Below are 21,955 nucleotides of genomic sequence, written 5' to 3'. Positions count from 1 at the left end.
CATTTGTAATTTATAATTTGTAAATAAACCCCCAACAAACAACACCCCCCCATCCCTGTCATGGTGCCATGGGTGAGCCTGGCCCTGCCCTAATCCCTGCCCTAATTCCCCATCCATGGGATGCAGCACTGCCCTGGGGCTGGCACCGCCCTTGCCCTGGAACCAGCTGGGTAAGAGTGGCAGAGGACACGTGGTGGCACAGACACAGCATTGGCAGCTCGGACGCTGATGCCCCCAGAATGGCCCAGAACGGCCCAGAACAGCCCAGCTCTGGCATGCAGAGTCTGAGGAAGGGGATGGTGCAGGATTGCACCGTGCCAGGACAGAATCTGGGCTCAGGGTGTGAGCCTGGGCCCGCCGAGCCTGCTGTCCCCTCCGATCCCTGCTGTCCCCTCTGCTCCCTGCTGTCCCCTCTGATCCCTGCTGTCCCCTCCGAGCTCTGCTGTCCCCTCTGATCCCTGCTGTCCCCTCTGATCCCTGCTGTCCCCTCCAAGCTCTGCTGTCCCCTCTGATCCCTGCTGTCCCCTCCGAGCTCTGCTCTCCCTGTTCCCATCAGTGGCAAGTCCCAGGATGCAGACAGGACAAGAGTGACAATGACACCGTTGCCGGTGGCCAGGTGGCCTCAGTGCTCTCCTGGCCACAGCCCAGCCAGTGCCGAGGCTGCTGCTGTCACCTGCCTGTCACCGCAGGGCCACCATGCCACCTTCCTGTGACGTTTCCCCATCACATGAAGCCTCTTGCAGCTTTGGTCGCTGCTTCCTGCCTGTGGCCGGCAGCAGAGGCAGAGCAGGGCAGGGCGGCGGGGCTGCCTCAGCCTGCTCGTGCTCCTGCCTGTCCCCTGCCATCCCCCTGCCTGTCCCCTGCTTGTCCTGCCTGTCCCCTGCCATCCCCCTGCTTGTCCCCTGCTTGTCCTGCCTGTCCCCTGCTTGTGCTCCTGCCTGTCCCCTGCTTGTCCTGCCTGTCCCCTGCTTGTCCTCCTGCCTGTCCCCTGCTTGTCCTGCCTGTCCCCTGTCCCCTGCTTGTCCTCCTGCCTGTCCCCTGCTTGTCCTGCCTGTCCCCTGCTTGTCCTCCTGCCTGTCCCCCGCCCGTCCTGCTTGTCCCCTGCTTGTTCTCCTGCCTGTCCCCTGCCCGTCCTGCTTGTCCCCTGCTTGTCCTCCTGCCTGTCCCTTGCCTGTCCCCTGCTTGTCCTGCCCGTCCCCTGCCATCCTCCTGCCTGTCCCCTGCTTGTCCTGCCTGTCCCCTGCCATCCCCCTTCCTGTCCCCTGCTCGTCCTGCTCGTGCTCCTGCCTGTCCCCCGCCCGTCCTGCTTCTCCCCCTTCCTGTCCCCTGCCCGTCCTGCTTGTCCTCCTGCCTTTCCCCTGCTTATCCTGCCTGTCCTCCTGCCTGTCCCCTGCTTGTCCCCTGCCCATCCCCTGCTCATCTCCTGCCTATCCCCTGCTCATCTCCTGCCTGTCCCCTGCCCGTCCTACCCATCCCCCTGCCTGTCCCCCTGCCCATTCCTACTCATCCCCCTTCCTGTTCCCTTCCTGTCCTGCCTGTCCTTCTGCCCATCCTGCTCATCCTCTGCCTGTTCCCTGCTCGTCCCCTGCCTGTTCTGCCCGTCCCCCTGCCTGTTCCCTTCCTGTCCTGCCCATCCTGCTCATCCCCTGCCCATTCTGCTCGTCCCCTGCCTATCCCCCTGCCTGTGCCCTTCCTGTCCCCCTGCCTGTCCTGCCCATCCTGCTCGTCCCCTGCTCGTCCTCCTGCCTGTCCCCTGCTCATCCTGCCCATCCTGCCCGTCCCCTGCCCCTGCATCACCAGCCACGGACACTGAACAGAGGTAGGACCTTGGGCTGGGAGCTGGGGTTGGGTTTGGGGGCCTGGGGTTGGGTTTGCAGCAAAGCCAAGGAGTGAACCCGGAGCAAGAGGTGCAGGGATGCCCCCCTGCCCAAAGGCAGGACAAAAGGCACAATAATGGGGTGAAAAGAGAGGGATTGGGGTCCCCTGGCCACGTCAACCCTTCCTGCCAGATCTTACCCTCTCCAAAGGGGGAAGTTCAGCCCGGAACTGTCACACAGAGCAAAACTCCCAGCCCGTTTCAGGGCTGATCTGACTCGTTCCCACCTCAGCACTGCAGGGTTTCAGAGGCACATCCTGCCCCAGGGGGATGCACAGCGAGCTGGGGACGGTGCCATTGTCCCCAACAGCCTGACCTGGGCAGGACCTGACCCCAAATTCTCCTTCCCGGCACTCCCCAAGCTGGGTTTAGTGCAGTTTTGGGGTGTTTTGTTTCTCTTTGTCAACACCTTCCTCACCTTCCCCTGCCTGCAGGGGTGCAGGGCTGGGCTGGGCACTGCTGTGGGTTAAAAGTGGAGCTGGGGTGCCTTTGAAAAGGTGGCTGGGATCCCCTTGCTCTCAGAAAAGCCTCAACCCACTCCTCTGACAGCTTTGCCTCCCAGATCCATCCAGCCCCAGCATCTTCCACCCCCTCCAGCCTCTGCTGGGCCTTAACGTTGTTTTTGCTGCGTGTTGGCAGCTCAGGGTCAAGCTCAAGGCCCCTCAGGAGCTGCTCAGCCTCTCCCACCCCTTCCCAGGGCTGAGCTGACACACTGAGGATTCAGAGGGGATGGAGAATTCATGTGCTCCCTCCTGACACCTACATCAGTGTCCCCCTTTCTCCTCTGGGGTGCCAAGGTCACTGTCCCCCCCCATTTTGCAGCCCGGGGAGGATCAGGGTGCTGAGCCTGAGCTTGGGGAGCACAAGGTGAAGCTGATGGTGACAGCAGGGCCTGTGGGGGTGTCTTGGAGTGCTCTCCCCAAAGGACACCCCCCCTGCCCTGAGCCTTTTCCTCTCCCCTCTCCCTGGCACAGGGCACTCCATGGACGAGGACCGGCCCCTCTTCAGCACCTTCAAGCCCCTCGGTGAGGACAGCACAGCCAGAGGCAAGGCAGGATCCAGCAGCACCTCCAGGCAGGCCCAGGGGGCTTCAGAGCAGCCCCCAGGACGGCCCAGCAGACACGGCAGGGTAGGACATGGGGACAGCAGACACGGCAGGGTAGGACATGGGGACAGTAAACACGGCAGGGTAGGACATGGGGACAATAGATATGGCAGGGTAGGACATGGGGACAATAGATATGGCAGGGTAGGACATGGGGACAGCAGACATGGCAGGGTAGGACATGGGCACACCAGGGTGGACACCAACCCAGCTCACCCTCCCAGGGCTCCCTCACCCTCAGGGGGCTGCACTGGTGTCAGGGTCTCTGCTGCTCAGAGTGGCCCCAAGAAAAGTTGGAAAGTTTCTTCTCCCAGCCCAGCGCTTGAAGAAGGAGTCAGGGCTCTTCATCTCTCGGTCTCAAGGTTGTTTATTTTGTCTTATCTATAAAAAATTTTCTCCTGCCCTGCCGAGGTCCATCCAGCAGGACAGTTCCAGGCACTCTGCCTGCCCCAGGGGCAGTTTTACGTCTTTATACAAAAAACTACCTGTACAATATTTACAATTACTTTCCAACACCCATGTTAGACAGTGAGCTTCCACTCTAAACCAATCCAAAAGTGCCACCATCACAGCAGAAGATGGAGGCTATGAAGAAGAAGGAGAAAGGCTGAACACACCCAGTTCCCTCCATCTTGCCCCCTGAAAATTCATTCTGAAAACCCTAAAATCTATTTTTTCACCTTATGATAACTCCACTATTATTTCACTTAAACTGTTGTGGCTTGCTGATCTTCATACAAGGTTGGCAATTTGCTCCATGGCTCACAATCAAACCCACACATGGGCATTTTGGGCTCTGTGCCAGGGTCCCTGTGCCACCCAGGCCAGCCAGAGGCTCCTGACACATTGTGAGCAGAACGTCCTCGCTGCGTGTCCTCACCTGAGCTCCCGATGCTCTCCCAGGTGCCCCCAGGTTTCTGGGCAGCCCCAGCAGCGCCGTGCCCGCCCGAGGATGAGGAGAGGGCGGCGCTGCGTGCCCGCACCAGGCTGTGGTTCCAGCAGACCCAGGCGCACCGGCTGGGCCCCGACGGGGAGCTGCCCTCGTGGTTCCACGGCTTCACCAGCCGCAGGTGAGCCCGGCGAGGGCAGGGGGGGGTGTTCAGCTGGGTGCCCCCTCGCTGGGCACCCGGACGGGCAGCGGGATGGCAGGGAGGGGATGAGGGTGGATGGCACGGGGTCATTGTGTCGTTGGTTCCTGCAGGGAGGCAGAGGAGCGGCTGCAGGATCAGCCCCTGGGCTGCTTCCTGGTGCGCTTCAGCGAGAGCACCGTGGGCTTCGTGCTGTCCTACAGGTGAGCACAGCGGGGGCGGCCAGCTCGGGGCCCTCCGGGCTGCTGTGCCATGCTGTGCCATGCTGTGCCATGCTGTGCTGTGCCATGCTGTGCCCTGAAATGCCATTCTGTGCCATGCTGTGCTGTGCCATGCTGTGCCATGCTGTGCCATGCTGTGCCGTGCTGTGCCATGCTGTGCTGTGCCATGCCGTGCTGTGCCATGCTGTGCTGTGCCATGCTGTGCTGTGCCATGCCGTGCTGTGCCATGCTGTGCTGTGCCATGCCGTGCTGTGCCTTCCATCCTGTCCTACAGGTGAGCACAGCTGGAGTGGCCAGCTCGGGGCCCTCCTGGCTGCTGTGCCCGTGCCGTGCCATGCTGTGCCATGCCGTGCTGTGCCATGCTGTGCCCTGCTGTGCCATTCTGTGCCATGCATACCATGCTGTGCCATGCTGTGCCATGCCATTCTGTGCCATGCATACCATGCTGTGCCCGCGCCGTGCCAGGCTGTGCTGTGCCATGCATACCATGTTGTGCCATTCTACACCATGCTGTGCCATGCCATGCTGTGCTGTGCTGTGCTGTGCCATGCCGTGCTGTGCATTCCACCCTGTCCTACAGGTGAGCAAAGCTGGGGCAGAGGGTGGAGTGGCCAGCTCAGGGCCCTCCTGGCTGCTGTGCCCGTGCTGTGCTGTGCCATTCTGTGCCATGCATACCATGCCGTGCCCTGCAATGCCATTCTGTGCCATGCATACCATGCTGTGCCATGCTGTGCCGTGCTGTGCTGTGCCACGCTGTGCCATGCTGTGCTGTGCGTTCCATCCTGTCCTACAGGTGAGCAAAGCTGGAGTGGCCAGCTCAGGGCCCTCCTGGCTGCTGTGCCCGTGCTGTGCCATGCTGTGCTGTGCCATGCTGTGCTGTGCCATGCCGTGCTGTGCCATGCTGTGCCATGCCGTGCTGTGCCATGCCGTGCTGTGCCATGCTGTGCCATGCCGTGCTGTGCCATGCTGTGCTGTGCCATGCTGTGCCATGCCGTGCTGTGCCATGCTGTGCTGTGCCATGCTGTGCCATGCTGTGCCGTGCCATGCTGTGCCATGCAATGCTCTCTCCCCTCCTGGCGGCTGTGCCCATGCCATACCATACCATACCATACCATACCATACCATACCATACCATACCATACCATACCATACCATACCATGCCATGCCATACCATACCATACCATACCACGCCGTACCATACCGTGCCATGCTATGCCATGCTGTGCCATACCATACCATACCATACCATGCCATGCCATACCATACCGTGCCATGCCGTGCCATACCATACCATGCCATGCCATGCCGTGCCATACCATACCATGCCATACCATACCATACCATACCATGCCGTGCCATACCATACCATACCACGCCATGCCATGCCATGCCATGTCCCGCCAGGGGCAGGGATCGCTGCCGGCACTTTGTCCTGGACCAGCGGCCCGACGGGCACTACGGGATCCTGGGCGAGCGCAGTGCCCACCCCGAGCTGGCCCAGCTGCTGCAGCACCACAGCACGGCCCCGGTGAGCCCCTACCGAGAGCTGCTGAGCCGGGCACTGCCCTGCCCGCGGGTGAGTGCTGGGATGGCAGAGCCGGGGGGGCCTGGGGGGTGCTGGGGGTGCCTGGGGGGGCCTGGGGGGTCCTGGGAGAGCCTGGGGGGTTCTGGGGGAGCCTGGGGGGTCCTGGGGGGTCCTGGGAGAGCCTGAGGGGTTCTGGGGGGTCCTGGGAGATTCTGAGAGATCCTGAGAGATTCTGAGAGATCCTGGGAGATCCTGGGAGGTCCTGGGAGATCCTGGGAGGTCCTGGGAGAGCCAGGGAGAGCCTGGGAGAGCCTGGGGGGTCCTGGGAGATCCTGAGAGATTCTGGGAGATCCTAACAGACCCTGAGAGATCCTGAGATCCTCTGAGAGATCCTGAGAGATTCTGGGAGATCCTGGGAGATTCTGAGAGATCCCCAGAGATCCTAACAGACCCTGAGAGATCCTGAGAGATCCTGAGAGATTCTGAGAGATCCTGGGAGGTCCTGGGAGATCCTGAGAGATCCTGGGAGATTCTGAGAGACCCTGAGAGATCCTGGGAGATCCTCAGAGATCCTCAGATCCTCTGAGAGATCCTGAGAGATCCTGGGAGACCCTGAGAGATTCTGAGAGACCCTGAAAGCTCCTGAGAGCCCCTGAGATATCCTGAGAGATCCTGAGATCCACTGAGAGCCCCTGAAAGATCCTGAGAGAACCTCTGAGAGAGATCTCTCTCTCAGGAGAGATCCTGAGAGCCCCGAGAGCCTCTGAGAGATCCTGAGAGACCCTGAAAGCTCCTGAGAGACCCTGAGATATCCTGAGAGCTCCTGAGAGATCCTGAGAGTCCCTGAGAGATTCTGAGAGACCCTGAGAGCCCCTGCACATTGAAATATTACCAATCTAGCTGGACAGGACATGCCTGAGCTTGTCTGGCCCTTGGTGCAGAACCAAAAAGTGGCAACTGTGGTGTTTCACTCCACAGACACTTTGGGCTGGCTGGGTGTGTGGTGTTTCACCCCACAGACACTTTTGGCTGGTTGGATTTGTGGTGTTTCACCCCACAGACACTTTGGGCTGGTTGGATTTGTGGTGTTTCATCCCACAGACACTTTTGGCTGTGGATTTGTGGTGTTTCATCCCACAGACACTTTTGGCTGTGGATTTGTGGTGTTTGACCCCACAGACACTTTGGGCTGGCTGGGTGTGTGGTGTTTCACCCCACAGACACTTTTGGTTGGATTTGTGGTGTTTCACCCCACAGACACTTTGGGCTGGTTGGATTTGTGGTGTTTCACCCCACAGACACTTTGGGCTGGCTGGGTGTGTGGTGTTTCACCCCACAGACACTTTTGGTTGGATTTGTGGTGTTTCACCCCACAGACACTTTGGGCTGGTTGGATTTGTGGTGTTTCACCCCACAGACACTTTGGGCTGGCTGGGTGTGTGGTGTTTCACCCCACAGACACTTTGGGCTGGCTGGGTGCTGCAGTTGGATGCATGGAGACAATTCCAGGCCTGCAGGAGCTCTGGTGGTGCTGGGATGGAGCTTCCCCCCATAACAGGGGCTGCTCCTCAGGTTTCCCTCTGTGGAGAAGCTTTAAGGTGATGGTGAAGGAAAGGAGTCGGTTCTGATGGAGGGTTGGGATCCAGAGCTTTATTCTCTGAGTGCAGCACCAGCTCCAACAGAACTCCCTGAGCCCGTGGTTGCTGCTCCTTTGAACCCCAGGGAAGGGGCAGGGAGCCACCAAGCAGGGACAAAGGGACAAAGGACACCTGGATGGCCCAATGCCCCCCCAGGGGTTTGAATGTGCCAATCACTCCCTGCTCTTCTGGAATTCCAGGGCTGACAGACAGCGCTGGGAGGGGAAAGGAGAAACGATTGATAAACCTGGCAGGGAATTATCAGGGCAGGGACACACAACACCTGCAGCCATCCGGAGGATTCTCCCAAGGGAAATCCAAGCATCGCCAAAGCCGGGGTTGGAAGCCACCACGCACCCATCCCCACAGCTCTCTGCTCTCCCCGCAGAAAGAGGAGCCCCGAGGGCGGCCACAGGGTGATGCTGCTCATTCCCCAGCGAGCCAAGCAGCAACCACGCACCCAGAGCACAGCCCCGGGTCCCTGGAAACGCCCAGGGCCGAGGTAATGGGGCAGGGGGGATGGAGGCACTGCCACGGGGCAGGATGGGGCAGTGACAGCCACTGCCACCCTCACCTGTGCCAGGGAGATGAAAACGGGCAGGAGAATGGAGACAGTGCACAAGGACAGGATGGGAGGGATGGGATGCAGTGACACCCACTGCCAGCCCTCACCTGTGCCAGGGAGATAAAAACGGGCAGGGGAGGATGGAGGCACTGCCCAAGAACAGGATGGGAGGGATGGGATGCAGTGACACCCACTGCCACCCTCACCTGTGCCAGGAGGGATGGAGGCACTGCCCAAGGACAGGATGGGAGGGGGGGGGATGCAGTGACACCCACTGCCACCCTCAGCTGTGTCAGGGAGGTACCAGGGCAGGATGGAGGCACTGCCAAGGACAGGATGATGCAGTAACACCCACTCCCACCCTCACCTCCGCCCTGTCCCATCTCCCCCCAGGCTCCACCGTCCCTCCCTGCCAAGAGCAGCTCCCGGGGGGCTGCTCGGGGGCTGCAGAGCCCCTCCAGCAGCACGGCAGCCCCCGAAGCTCCCTATGCCCGGGTGCAGAGCCCCTCCAGCAGCACCGCAGCCCCCGAGGCTCCCTATGCCCGGGTGCAGAGCCCCTCCAGCAGCACGGCAGCCCCCGAGGCTCCCTACGCCCAGGTGCACAAGGAGCCCGCCCGCCCCGAGCCCCCCGAGGCCAAGTACCAGCAGCTCATGTGCTTCCACGTCTACGCTGAGCCCCGCGAGCAGATGGAGCCCAGCCCCAGCAAAGCCCAGGAGCCCATGCCAGGGGCACCCCCCAACCCTGAGGGACCCCCCAACCCCGAGGAGCCCATCCCGTTCTACGCCATGGCCCGCGGCTGGAGCCCCCGTGGCAGCCCCGAGGAGAACATCTACTCCGAGGTGGCTCTGGCTGGGCAGGGGGTGCCTGCCCGGCCCCCCAAAGCCCCCCAGAACGCTTTCTCCACGCTGCCCTCCAGAGGCCGGCCCCACCGGCCGCTGTTCCGCAGCGTTTCCAGCCAGGACTGCAGGAGGAGGCAGCACTCGGGGGCTCCCAGCAGGGACACGGAGGACAGAGGAGCTGCCAGCACGGGCACTCAGGTGGGTGCATCCCCAAGGCAGCTCCAGAGCTCAGCCCCAACACGAGTGAAAGCTCCTGGAGTCTGGGGGATGGGGGTTTGCTCCACGCCAGGAGCACAGGGAACCTGCAATGGTTTGGGTTGGAAGGAAGCCCATCCTTGTGTCCCACCCTCTGCCAGGGGCAGGGACACCTTCCAGGATGCTCCAAGCCCTGTCCAAGCTGGCCTGGAGCACTTCCAGGGATGGGGCAACCACAGCTTTTCTGGGCAACCTGTGCCAGGGCCTCATCACCCTTACAGAGAGGAATTCCTTCCCAATATCTCATCCATCCCTGCCCTCTGCACTGGGAAGAATTCCTTCCCAATATCCCACCTATCCCTGGCAGTAGGAGGCCATTCCTTCCCAATATCCCATCTAACCCTTCCCTCTGGCAGTGGGAAGAATTCCTCCCCAAAATCCCACCTATCTCTGGCACTAGGAATAATTCCTTCCCAATATCCCACCTAACCCTTTCCTCTAGCAGTAGGAAGAATTCCTTCCCAATATCCCATCCATCCCTGCCCTCTGCAGTGGGAAGAATTCCTTCCCAATATCCCACCTACCTCTGACATTGTGAAGAATTCCTTCCCAATATCCCACCTAACCCTTCCCTCTAGCAGTAGGAAGAATTCCTTCCCAATATCCCACCTATCCCTGGCACTGGGAAGAATTCCTTCCCAATATCCCACCTACCTCTGACATTGTGAAGAATTCCTTCCCAATATCCCACCTATCCCTGGCATTGTGAAGAATTCCTTCCCAACATCCCACCTACCTCTGACATTGTGAAGAATTCCTTCCCAATATCCCACCTATCCCTGGCATTGTGAAGAATTCCTTCCCAATATCCCACCTAACCCTTCCCTCTGGCACTGGGAATAATTCCTTCCCAATATCCCACCCATCTCTGACATTGTGAAGAATTCCTTCCCAATATCCCACCTAACCCTTCCCTCTGGCACTGGGAATAATTCCTTCCCAATATCCCACCTATCCCTGGCACTGGGAATAATTCCTTCCCAATATCCCACCTATCCCTGGCACTGGGAAGAATTCCTTCCCAATATCCCACCTATCTCTGACATTGTGAAGAATTCCTTCCCAATATCCCACCTACCTCTGACATTGTGAAGAATTCCTTCCCAATATCCCATCCAACCCTTCCCTCTGGCACTGGGAATAATTCCTCCCCCAAAATCCCACCTATCCCTGGCAGCAAGAACCATTCCCCCTTATCCTGTCACCCCAATTCCCTACAAAAACCGAGTCCCTGTCCCAAAGCCAAGGGCTGGCAGGGTGAAACACCAACCCTGTGCTGTTTCCTGCCTCTCAATTCCCTCTCCCTGGGAATCCCCCCAGGTTGTGCTGAGCCCAGAGCTGGAGCTGGAGCTGGATGACCCCGTGTACAGCAGGAGCAGCCCCAGGGACCTGCAGCCCACAGCTGAGAATGTGTATGAGCAGCTGCCTGGGGACTGCTCCTAAACCACCTGGATCCTTGCAGGAGCAACCCCAGCCTCCCCATCACTGCAGGAAGCCCTTAGCCCTGGGAGGAGCTCCAAAGCTGCTGTTGGCACCAGCTGGCAGTGCCAACCTGCTCCTCCAGCTTCTCAACCCCGCTGGACAGCACAGGGGGAGCCTGGCCTTACCCATGAACACATTCCAAGAGACTTCTGGTAATAAAATGAGGGGGAAAAGGCTGTTACAGGAAAAAGAGGGATGATTTTGGCACAGTTGGTGCATGCACTTGGATATTAAATTGGCCAGAAACTGGAAAAAAGGCTACAGGTAAAGCAGGGATGGGTTTGGCACTTGGATATTGAATTGGTCAGAAACTGCAGTGATGCCACACTGAACCTCCCCAAGCCCTGCCTGCTTCCTCAGCCACAAAATTTGGGATGACACCACTGTCCCAGGGCTGCCCTGTGGGGCACAAACCCTGGAGAGCCACAGTGGAGCTGGGCAGTGCCAGTGGTGCTCCCAGAACAGGGAGCCAGGATGGCCAAACCATGGCTTGGAGGGAAAAGGAGGGTTGGGGGGATTGCAGCTGTTTTATCTCTGGGAAAATTCACTTCTGACCTTTCAGAGACCTGAATTTTGTTGGTCTCAGAGGGCTGAAAGTGGAACGGGAGCCCTTGGAACTTCCCTTGGTGCTAAAGCCAAGCCATAACCCCAATGAGAAATGGAAAGGGGAACGTGGCAGCTCCAGCCCCCACAGTGCAAAATCCCCTGGTCAAGAGGGTACCTGGGTGAGGATCTGAGCCCCTGGTGATGGAAACAGGGCTGGGTGGGTTCATTTAGAAATATATTCCTTCAGCAAATCTCTTCTGGGAGGATTTCACTGTACATACAAGATAGGAATAAATTACTCAACAGTAACTTTATTCTGATCATTCAAATACTCAAAACAGGCTCTGCAAAGTACTAAACATACAGGGAGCTAAACTAAAAAATGAGATTAGTTTAAAATGTTCCTAAGAAAAGACTTCAGTCATGGGGGTTTGCCTGTTTTTAAGAGGTAACATGGGAGAAAAACCACCTCTTGGGAGTTCTTCTTACCAGAATAACAAATATTGGCCATTTGAGCCAAATAAAACCCAGATTGGTGGGAATATAAGTTAAATAACCAGGCCAGCTCTCTGCTCCCTTCAGCATCACCAAAGTGATGCCACAGATTTGGATCCATGGATTGGGCCAGCAGAGCTGCACAGGATTTGCAGTCACATCACCTTGACAGAATTCCTTAAATAAAAATAAAAAAAAAGGTTTGATTTGAAGAAATTAGGGCTGGGCAGTCTCCTCTTCCCAGCCAGGAGGGTAAAGTCAACACTTAATTGAAACAGAATTGATACAAACAAGCTGGAAAAAAAAAAAAAAAGATTACAGTTGGCAGCTCTCCTCTGTGTGTGTGCCCAGAGGAAAGTGCAGAGCTCAGCCCCAGGCAGCCACACGAGGGACATTCACTTTGATGAGTCTGAGAACAGCCTGGGGCAGGACAGGAGGCCTTGGGCTGGGGGAGAAGGAAAGAGGAGGAAAAAGGAAGGAAAATATACATGCACACGTGGCTCAGGGTAACCCAAAGCCCTGAGTGTGCCAGGCAGGAGAAGCTCCCCTCCCTCCACGTGTGGTGCAGGTCAGGGGTGCCCCCCTCAGCAGGGCTCAGCCTGTGGAGCCCAGAGCAAAAACACCCAATTAAAAACCAGGATATCAAAATTCTTCAAAATTCTTGACATGAGAGGAGTGCTGGAGCAGCCCAGACACGAGGAAACAGCTGTGAGGACACCTTAAAGGTAAGGACCAAACTAAAAATTCCAAAGCCAGGCTTGCTCTTGGAACTCACCGTGTTTTAGAAAGGAAAAACGACATTCTCAATGCACAGCAAGTCCAAGAGAGGAGCAAAGTGGGAACTGAGGGTTTATTGAGCCTCTGCTGAAGGGTCAGGAGGCCCAGCCTGTTCCCTCAGCACAAGAGCTGCAGCCTCACACCCAGCACGTTCCCCGTGGTGCCTCGGGACCGTCCTTGGAACCTTCCACATTTACAAGGAGGGAGGGGAAGGATTTACAGCTGGAGTTTCAGGACCTGCTTGCAATGCCCCTTCTTCTGCCAGGCCAGGGAGTGCAGTGTCCTCCCAGCCCCATGCTGGGGGCCTGGCTGATCTCCAGGAGCCCAGCAGAGCCCGGGCACAGCAGGTGACAGCAGCCAAAAAGCAGGCCAGATGTGTCAGAATCCGTACTTGGCTTGAGTCTGCCTTCTGCTGAGCTTGTTTTCAGACCATGTGTTTTTCAGTTCCAGCTCCCTCTCCTTGGCCTGCAGAGATGGAGAGGATGCTGTTAAACCCTCTGTGTTTCAGTGACTCAGCAGCATTCCTGCCTCGTGTGGATTAGGGAGCCCTTCAGCCCAGAAGCCTCGTTACAGGGCTCTGCACAATCATCCTGACAGAAGCCTGGATTAATTGGGATGCACAGGCATTTCATTGATGCTGAAAAGCAGCTTCTCGTGGGGACAGGGGTTTGCACAATCATCCTGACACAGGCCTGGATTAATTGGGATGCACTGGCATTTCATTGATGCTGAAAAGCAGCTTCTCGTGGGGATGGGCTCAGCAGCCAAGCCCGGGGCAGAATCCAGGACAGGATCCCAGGGCCTCAGAACGTGCAGGGAGGGAAAAGCAAAGCTGAAATCTCAGGATGGGAGCCCCTCCGATGAAATCTCAGGATTGGGATCCCCTCAGATGAAAGCTCAGGACTGGGAGCCCTCAGCTGAAATCTCAGGATGGGAGCCCCTCAGATGAAATCTCAGTACTGGGAGCCCCTCAGCTGAAATCTCAGGACTGGGATCCCCTCAAATGAAATCTCAGGACTGGGATCCCCTCAGATGAAATCTCAGGACTGGGATCCACTCAGCCCAAAGCTCAGGACTGGGAGCCCCTCAGATTCAGCCCCGGGCCAGAATCCAGGGCAGGATCCCAGGGCCTCAGAACGTGCAGGGAGGGAAAAGCAAAGGTGAAATCTCAGGATTAGGAGCCCCTCAAATGAAATCTCAGGATGGGAGCCCCTCAGATGAAATCTCAGGACAGGATCCCCTCAGATTCAGCCCCGGGGCAGAATCCAGAACAGGATCCCAAGGCCTCAGAACATGCAGGAAGGGAAAAGCAAAGCTGTAATCTCAGGACTGGGAGACCCTCAGATGAAATCTCAGGACTGGGAGCCCCTCAGATGGAAGATCAGGACTGGGAGCCCTTCAGATAAAAGCTCAGGACTGGGAGCCCCTCAGATTCAGTCCCGGGCCAGAATCCAGAACAGGATCCAAGAGCCTCAGAACGTGCAGGAAGGGCAAAGCAAAGCTGAAATCTCAGGACTGGAAGACCCTCAGATGAAATCTCAGGACTGGGATCCCCTCAGATGAAATCTCAGGACTGGGATCCCCTCAGATGAAATCTCAGGATGGGAGCCCCTCAGATGAAATCCCCTCAGCCCAAAGCTCAGAACAGGATCCCCTCAGATTCAGCCCCGGGGCAGAATCCAGAACAGGATCCCAAGGCCTCAGAACGTGCAGGAAGGGCAAAGCAAAGCTGAAAGCTCAGGACTGGGATCCCCTCAGCTGAAATCTCAGGAGGGGAGCCCCTCAGCCCAAAGCTCAGGACTAGGAGCCCCTCAGCTGAAATCTCAGGACTGGGAGCCCCTCCAATGAAATCTCAGGACTGGGATCCCCTCAGATGAAATCTCAGGACTGGGATGCCCTCAGATGAAAGCTCAGGACTGGGATGCCCTCAGCTGAAAGCTCAGGACTGGGATCCCCTCAGATGAAATCTCAGGACTGGGATGCCCTCAGATGAAAGCTCAGGACTGGGATGCCCTCAGCTGAAATCTCAGGACTGGGAGACCCTCAGATGAAAGCTCAGGACTGGGAGCCCCTCAGATGAAAGCTCAGGACTGGGAGCCCCTCAGATTCAGTCCCGGGCCAGAATCCAGGGCAGGATCCTAAGGCCTCAGAACGTGCAGGAAGGGCAAAGCAAAGCTGAAATCTCAGGATTGGGATCCCCTCAGGGCCAGGACTCACTTCTGACCCCATTGGGTCTCACCAGGGGGTTCTCAGGGCCAGCCCCTGGTCCCCAGCCTTGTGCTGCCCTGCAGTGCTGCTGGATCAGCTCACACACCACAGGGAGGTCACTCACCTGGTGGATCAGGTATGTGATCTGGTGTTTTCTCCTCTGCTGTCCTGTGGGCTGATCTCCTTTTTTCTGGAAAAAGCAGGAAGAGGTGAATTGTTCAGCCTGGAGAGGTGCCTGCACAGAGCCATCCCAAGCATTTGTTCCCCATTAAACTGCAGATTCCTGAGGCTGAAACACTTCCTGGCTGGCCCTCCCCACCCACACGCTGTGTTCTGAGGAACTCCTCTGCTCTCACATGTCATCATTTACCCTCCCTGGTGAGTGCCCAGCACCCAGCACTGCTCCAGCAGGATTTGGGCACTGAGCAGAGGCTCCCTCACCCTCACCTTGCTGAATGACTTCATGGTCTTCTCCTCTGTCAAGGATTTGGTCAGCCACTGCTGGGCCCCGCTCAGCTGGTCGTCACCTTTGATGTCCACAAAGTTGATCTCCTCCCTCCCACGATTCCTCTTGCCCTGCAGACGTTTGAACTGGAGGAAGAACACAAGAGCTGCAATTACACCCAGCACTGTCCTGACACCAGGCACAGCAAAAACACTTTTCCAGCCGGGGTTTTGATCTTTTGGAGATTTTCAGCGTTGTTGTACATGAGAGTATCTAAAACCACTCAGCATCAAGGTTATAATTTCATTTTCCTCTGCAGAAAGCAGCATTTGCTGCTGTTTCCAGACAGTGCCCATCCCTTGTGCTGGCATCTCCAAGCCTAGGGTTGGTTTGGGGCCTCTCATGACAAGAGATTGAGGAGCTGGAGCATGTCCAGAGAAGCAAGCAAAGCTGGGGAAGGGGCTGGAGCACCAGGAGAGGCTCAGCCTGGAGAAAAGGAGGCTCAGGGGGGACATTTCTGGCTCTGCACAATTCCCTGACAGGAGAGGACAACCAGTGAGCTCTGCTCCCAGGGAACAGGGACAGGACAAGGGAAAATGGCCTCAAGTTGTGCCAGGGTTAGGTGAGGTTGGATATAGGGAAAATTGCTCCACCCTGAGGGTTGTGCAGGCTGCAGTGGTGAAGTCCCCACCTCCAGAAGGATTTAAAAGCCACGTGGATGTGGCACTTGGGGACATGGTTTAGTGCTGGGTGATTGTCTTGGAGGCCTTTTCCAACCTCAACAATTGATTCTATTCTGTATTGATGGGCCTGCAGACCCAGCTGGAGCAGGACCCACACATGCCCACAACACAGCACGAGCCCCCCCCAGAAAAAACCACCCAGCCCAAAGCCCTGGAAACCCAGGCAGTGCTGGGGGGCAGGAGTGGGGCTGCCAAGAGGCTCCTGAGTTCTGGCAGAGCTCAAAGCCAAACTGCAGAGGATTTGGGGACAGAAAATGGGGTGCCAACCGCTTCGTCGTCGATGAAGGAGGAGTCAGTGCTGCTCTCCTGTGGTGAGGCCTGGGCTGGTTCCACCTCAGGGTAGTACCCACTGCTGTAGTAATCCTGGCAGGGAAACAGGGAAATGGAAAGCAGTTTGGCATGAGAGCAATCCTGCAGTGGCACCAGGCACAGACTGCCCCAGTGGGCTGATTCCATCAAGAGGGGACAAAGCAACAAACACCCTGAGGGGCTTCTCACAAGGAGTGACAGGACAAGGGGAATGGCTTCCCACTGCCAGGATGGGATATTGGGAAGGAATTCTTCCCAATTCTGCCCTTGCACTGAGGTCCTGGCACAAGCTGCCCAGAGAAGCTGTGGCTGCCCCATCCCTGGCAGTGCTCAATGCCAGGTCGGACAGGGCTTGGAGCAACCTGGGATAGTGGAAGGTTGGAACCCTGGGACTGGATGGGCTTTAAGGTCCTTTCCAACCCAAACTAGTCTGGGATTTGTTAGAATTTATTAGAATTCTATTTACTATAATTCTAGAAACTATAATTTTATTTATTAGAATTATTAGAAACAAGCAGAGCTCAGACACCAGCTCCAGTGAGCCCTGACTATGCACCCTCACATGCAGGGCGTTTTCACAGGAGTGCAGCTGTCAAACATCTGTCCAGCAAAGAACATCTGCAGCTCTCATGCTGGAGGAATCCCCTTGTGCTCAGTGCTGTGGCTCCCTGTGCCAGATAGCTTGGGCTGCATTCCCTGCCCTGAGCCCCAGGCAGCTCACACAGGCTGCATTCCCTGCTCAGGTACCTCACACAGGCTGGATTCCCTGCCCAGGTACCTCACACAGGCTGGATTACCTGCTCTGTGTCCCAGGTATCTCACACAGCCTGCATTCCCTGCCCCATGTATTTCACAAAAGCTGCATTTCCTGCTCCATGTCCCAGGTACCTCACACAGGCTTCATTCCCTGCTCAGGTACCTCACACAGGCTGGATTCCCTGCCCTGTGCCCCAGGTATCTCCCAAGGGCTGCATTCCCTGCTCAGGTACCTCACACAGGCTGCATTCCCTGCTCAGGTACCTCACATAGGCTGGATTACCTGCTCTGTGTTCCAGGTATCTCCCAAGGGCTGCATTTCCTGCTCAGGTACCTCACACAGGCTGCATTTCCTGCCCTGTGCTCCAAGCACCTCACACAGGCTGCATTCCCTGCCCCATGTATTTCACAAAAGCTGCATTCCCTGCCCTGTGCCCCAGGTACCTCACACAGGCTGCATTCCCTGCCCAGGTAGTTCTAAGGACTGCATTTCCTGCCCCAAGCACCTCACACAGCCTGCATTCCCTGCCCCATGTATTTCACAAAAGCTGCATTCCCTGCACTGTGCCCCAGGTACCTCACACAGCCTGCATTCCCTGCCATGTGCCCCAAGCACCTCACACAGGCTGCATTCCCTGCCCCAAGCACCTCACACAGGCTGCATTCCCTGCCCTGAGCCCCAGGCACCCCACACAGGCTGCATTCCCTGCCCAGGCACCCCACACAGGCTGCATTCCCTGCCCAGGCACCCCACACAGGCTGCATTCCCTGCCCTGTGCCCCAGGCACCCCACACAGGCTGCATTCCCTGCCCAGGCACCCCACACAGGCCGCACTCCCAGCAGCAGCACCCAGCACCCAACCGGAGCCACCCAATCACCTCCTCAGAGCCCTCCCCTCCCCTCTGGCCAACAAACCCACCTGGTAGTACCCCCCAGGCTCTCCATAGGCAGAGGGGAACTGCCCATAGGGCTGGCTGCTGTAGTCCTCAGTGGCTTTGGGTGCCCAGCTGTGCTGAACTCCACTGGAGCCCACCCCTGTCTTGAACTCCAGCGGGGCGTTCGCGGCCGCGTCCTGGAACTGCGGCTGCGGCTCCGTGCCAGGGGGAGGCTCCTCCGAGCCCGGGTACAGGTAGGGCTCGGTGCCCACGGTGCCAGGCTCGCTCCTGTCCGACAAGGAGAAGTAGTTCTCTGGCTGCAGCTCCTCGTCGCTGTCCTCCTCCTCCTCCTGCGTGATCTGCTTGGTCACCTGCAGCGCCGCGCTCTTGGCCGCCGCCTTGATGGCCGACGGGGATGGGGTGGTGGGCACGGCCGGCTTGGGCACGGCTTTGGGCTTGGAGGAAGAGCTGGGGGGCTTGGCAGGCTTGGAGTCAGAGGAGTTTTCTCCTGCTTTCCTGGAGAAGGCGTAGGGCAGGAGCAAGCGGTTGGTCTCTTTCACCGGTGTGTTTTTGGGCTGAGGGAGCAGGGCGGACAAGCCGGAGCCCTCGCTGCGTCCCTGGTGATGTCCGTGCAGGACAAATGGATCAGAGAAAGGAGAGAGGGAGATTATTCACTCTTCATGACTTCCTGACAGTTATCCCACTCAATTCTAACACTTCTTGTGTGTTTCTCACTGCTTGGCCACTCTGAGTACACGGCACAAAAAGCCAGGGGGATTCTGAGGGGAATTGTTGCAAATATCGGTCCAATTCAATTATCTGCCCAAGGAAATCAGTGTGGATGATTTACACAAGGTGATCAGTTTGGACAAATGGATCCCAGAAAGAAAAGAAGGAGATTATTCACTTTTCATGACTTCCTGACAGTTATCCCACTCAATTCTAACACTTCTTGTGCGTTTCTCACTGCTTGGCCACTCTGAGTACACTGCACAAAAAGCCAGGGGAATTCTGAGGGGAATTGTTGCAAATATCTGCCCAAGGTGATCAGTGTGGACAAATGGATACCAGTAAGAAAAGAGGGAGATTATTCACTTTTCATGACTTCCTGACAGTTATCCCACTCAATTCTAACACTTCTTGTGGGTTTCCCACTGCTTGATCACTCTGAATACACTGTATAAAAAGCTAGGGAGATTCTGAAGGGAAATGTGAATGTTGCAAATATCTGCTCAATTCAAGTATCTGCCCAAGGTGATCAGTGTGGACAAATGGATCCCAGCAAGATAAGAGGCAGATTATTGACTTTTCATGACTAACTGCCAATTATCTCCCCCAGTTCTAACACCTCTTGTGGGTTTCTCACTGCTTGGCCACTCTGAGTACACTGCACAAAAAGCCAGGGGGATTCTGAGGGGAATTGTTGCAAATATCTGCCCAATTCCCAAATTAATGCCTCTTTCACCAAGACTTAAATAGGTGAAAGTGCTCAAAAGCAAGGACTTGAAAACCCACAGGATTTCAGGAATATCCCTAAAGCCATGAGATGATCAGAGTGGATGATTTGCACAAGCAGTCAAACACTTTTTCCCATGACAATTGTTTAACCAAGTGCCCTTGTTATTTACCTGAAGAGTATTTTTTTTCTTTGCTGGTTCATCTTCCTCTGAATCTGACTGAGAGAGAAAAACCAGAGCTCAGCATAACTTGAGACATCAAACTAAACAAGTCATGCTAATAAATCCCAGGAAAATAAACCCAAAGGGAGGGAAGAACTGCACAGCTACAGGTCAGGGACAAACAACAACAGAGTTACTGGAGGGGAAGCACAAACCACAAAAAGGATGCAAAGTTCCCTGCAGGGATACAGAGAATTGTTCCCAAAAATGCTGAAATTGCTAAATATCTGGTTAAAACTTGCATGGAAAGCCTGGTTGGCAGCAGAAAAGCTATCTTTATCCTCTCCTCCTCTTTCTGTGACCCCCCCCAAACACAGCACTGAGTTCATCTGGGCTCCCCCAAACGCTGCCAGGCCACTTTTCATGGACAATGTTTATAAATCCACCAGTCCCCATGGAAATTACCCCAGTTCAGCTCTTCCCACAGGCACAGGCACTCCTGCCACACCAAAACCAGCGACACAACCATCACCTCCACATGGCAACAGGCTGGGCTATGAAAGCTGTCCCTGCCTGTGGGCACTGTGAACAGGGTGAGTTTTAAGGGTTTCTTCCAACCCAAACCACTCCAGGACTCCAAATGCTGGTTTAGGTGAGATATTAGAGAAAAATTATTCTGTGAGGGTGGTGAGGGTGCACAGAGAAGCTGTGGCTGCCCCTGGATCCCTAGAAGGGTTCCAGGCCAGGCTGGACAGGGCTTGGAGCAACCTGGGATAGTGGGAGGTGTCCCTGCCCATGGCAAGGGAGTGGGGCAAGACGGGAATTAAGGTCCCTTCCAACCAAACCATTCCATGATTCTGTGACAGTGCTGTCCCAAAGGAAATTCATCCTCTGTCCTCAGCAGTGGGGAGAGGATGAAACCTCATCAGCAGGGATCCCAACTTAAAAACCAGATGGAAATAGACCTGCCTTCCCCTGCTCTCACTGTCTGGGTTCACAAGCCTGCAAGGCACAGTAATTACAAAAAAAAAAAAAAATCCCACAAAATAAGAGGGAAATGGTCACCAAAAAGTTTAGAAGACGCCTGAAAGCCTTTAGACAAATAAGCAATAAACTGGCTGAAAAATCCACCACCTGCACAGGAAACAAAAGATGGTTTTGGGCTACAACGCCCTTGCAGCTCCACATCATCAACTCGTTAACTCCAGGAATAAGAAGGGGTGCAGATAATCTGGGTTTGGCTGCATTCTGATTATAAATAAGGTTTCTATATCAGTTTAATTCTGCAAAGCGCTTTAGCATTAGGGCAGGCAGCCAGGACAAATCTCCCCGAGGATGACACAACAATAGATCCCGGTACACCTCGGTGTGACAGAGCGAGGGAAGAGCCCCGCTGGGGGGGAAGTTTCATCCCCGAAGGGAAGGGCTCGGGTTCGATCCATACTCACATCCCCCTTGTGCAGCTCGGGCGCCGCGATCCGCACCGGCTCCGTCCTCTTCTTTGGCTTGGGGAGGCCCAAACCCGCCCCGGGGGAGGCAGCGGGGGGCGGGCCGAGGGGGGAGGCGGCGGTGCCCGCGTTCCTGGGGGGCGGCAGGAGGAGCCCCCTGGCCCGGGGGGGCTCCGTGGCCCCGTCCCCGCTGGCAGCCGGTTCTGGGGCGCTCTCGGTGCCGGCCTGGCCCGGCGGGGCGCTGCCGAAGCCGCTCAGGGTGGCCGGGGGGCCCATGAGGAAGGCCGGGGGTACCGCGGGGGCTCTGGGCGGGGGCAGCGCGGCGAAAAGCCCTCGGGATGAAGGCTGCTCGGCTGTGGATGGAGGAGAGTCGGCGGCTTCCTCCTCCTCGCCCGCAGGCTCCTCGGCATCGCTGTCCTCCTCGCTGCTGGCGTAGGCCACGAGGGACATGGCCCCGGGGAGGGCGGCCCTTGGCGGGCAGCAGCCGCTACGCGAAGCCGGGGATCCACCCTCCGCGCTAGGCCGCGCCGCCGCCGCGCCTTCAGCGCCCGCAGCGGGGAAGAAGGGGCGGGCGGGGGCGAGGCTACGCCGCCATGGCGGCCCCTCCCCGTGCGGCAGCGGGGCCGCGGAGCGAGGCAAAGCGACGGCGGCGGCTCCGCGCTCCCGGTAATGGCTGCCGGCAGCGCCCCGCTGCCCGCGCTGCAGCCGCGCAGGACTACAACTCCCAGCGTGCACCGCGAGCAGAGCTGTGCCCGCCTCCCCGTGTGCCCCGCCGCAAGGCATCACGGGAAATGTAGTCTGTGCTGCCACGCGGCGGGACCGGGACAAGGCCGCGTTGCCATCCTCCCCTCTTGGCACGGTTTGGGCACGATCGGTGCTGCCAGCCCCAGCAAAAGCCTGGCCAGGAGCTGGGTTATCCCCCTGGCACTTTGCTGATTTTTGGTTTGATGCTTTTGGCCTCCTTCTAGCTCGTTCTGGCCTTAATAAAGCAATAAACCAGGCTGGAATTTGGGTCCCCAACACCCAGCAGAGCGACTGTAAAGTAGCAGCACCAAATAATTGTTACAGGTAATAAATGAAAAAGCTGAATTAATAGTAATAATAATGGTGAAAGCCAAACGGAGATAAACGAGGAGTG

General features: G+C 57.0%; 1 protein-coding gene across 1 annotated transcript; it reads right to left on the bottom strand.

Annotated features, from left to right (window-relative positions):
* Positions 1 to 11,432: 11,432 nt before the first annotated feature.
* PRCC (proline rich mitotic checkpoint control factor) lies at positions 11,433 to 21,381 on the bottom strand. The gene is made up of 7 exons (XM_058042990.1): positions 20,818 to 21,381; positions 19,379 to 19,426; positions 17,795 to 18,367; positions 16,077 to 16,172; positions 15,069 to 15,212; positions 14,746 to 14,811; positions 11,433 to 12,878 (listed from the first exon to the last, which is right to left on the bottom strand). Exons 1-7 carry the CDS (start codon positions 21,265 to 21,267, stop codon positions 12,792 to 12,794), a joined length of 1,464 nt encoding a protein of 487 aa, XP_057898973.1. The 5' UTR covers positions 21,268 to 21,381; the 3' UTR covers positions 11,433 to 12,791.
* Positions 21,382 to 21,955: the final 574 nt, after the last annotated feature.

This window comes from Melospiza georgiana, chromosome 33, assembly GCF_028018845.1.
Source record: "Melospiza georgiana isolate bMelGeo1 chromosome 33, bMelGeo1.pri, whole genome shotgun sequence".
Classification (NCBI taxonomy): Eukaryota; Metazoa; Chordata; class Aves; order Passeriformes; family Passerellidae; genus Melospiza; species Melospiza georgiana.
The sequence above is the reverse complement of the archived record's forward strand: the minus strand, read 5'-3'. Positions and strand labels throughout refer to the sequence as shown.

Excerpts from the sequence above, each read along its gene's own strand:
- PRCC (XM_058042990.1), bottom strand. The coding sequence starts at position 21,267 with ATGTCCCTCGTGGCCTACGCCAGCAGCGAGGAGGACAGCGATGCCGAG. Across the intron at positions 18,368-19,378 it reads AGAAAAAAAATACTCTTCAG|GGACGCAGCGAGGGCTCCGG; the intron begins GTAAATAACAAG and ends GGACATCACCAG. Across the intron at positions 15,213-16,076 it reads CCTTCATCGACGACGAAGCG|TTCAAACGTCTGCAGGGCAA; the intron begins GTTGGCACCCCA and ends TTCTTCCTCCAG.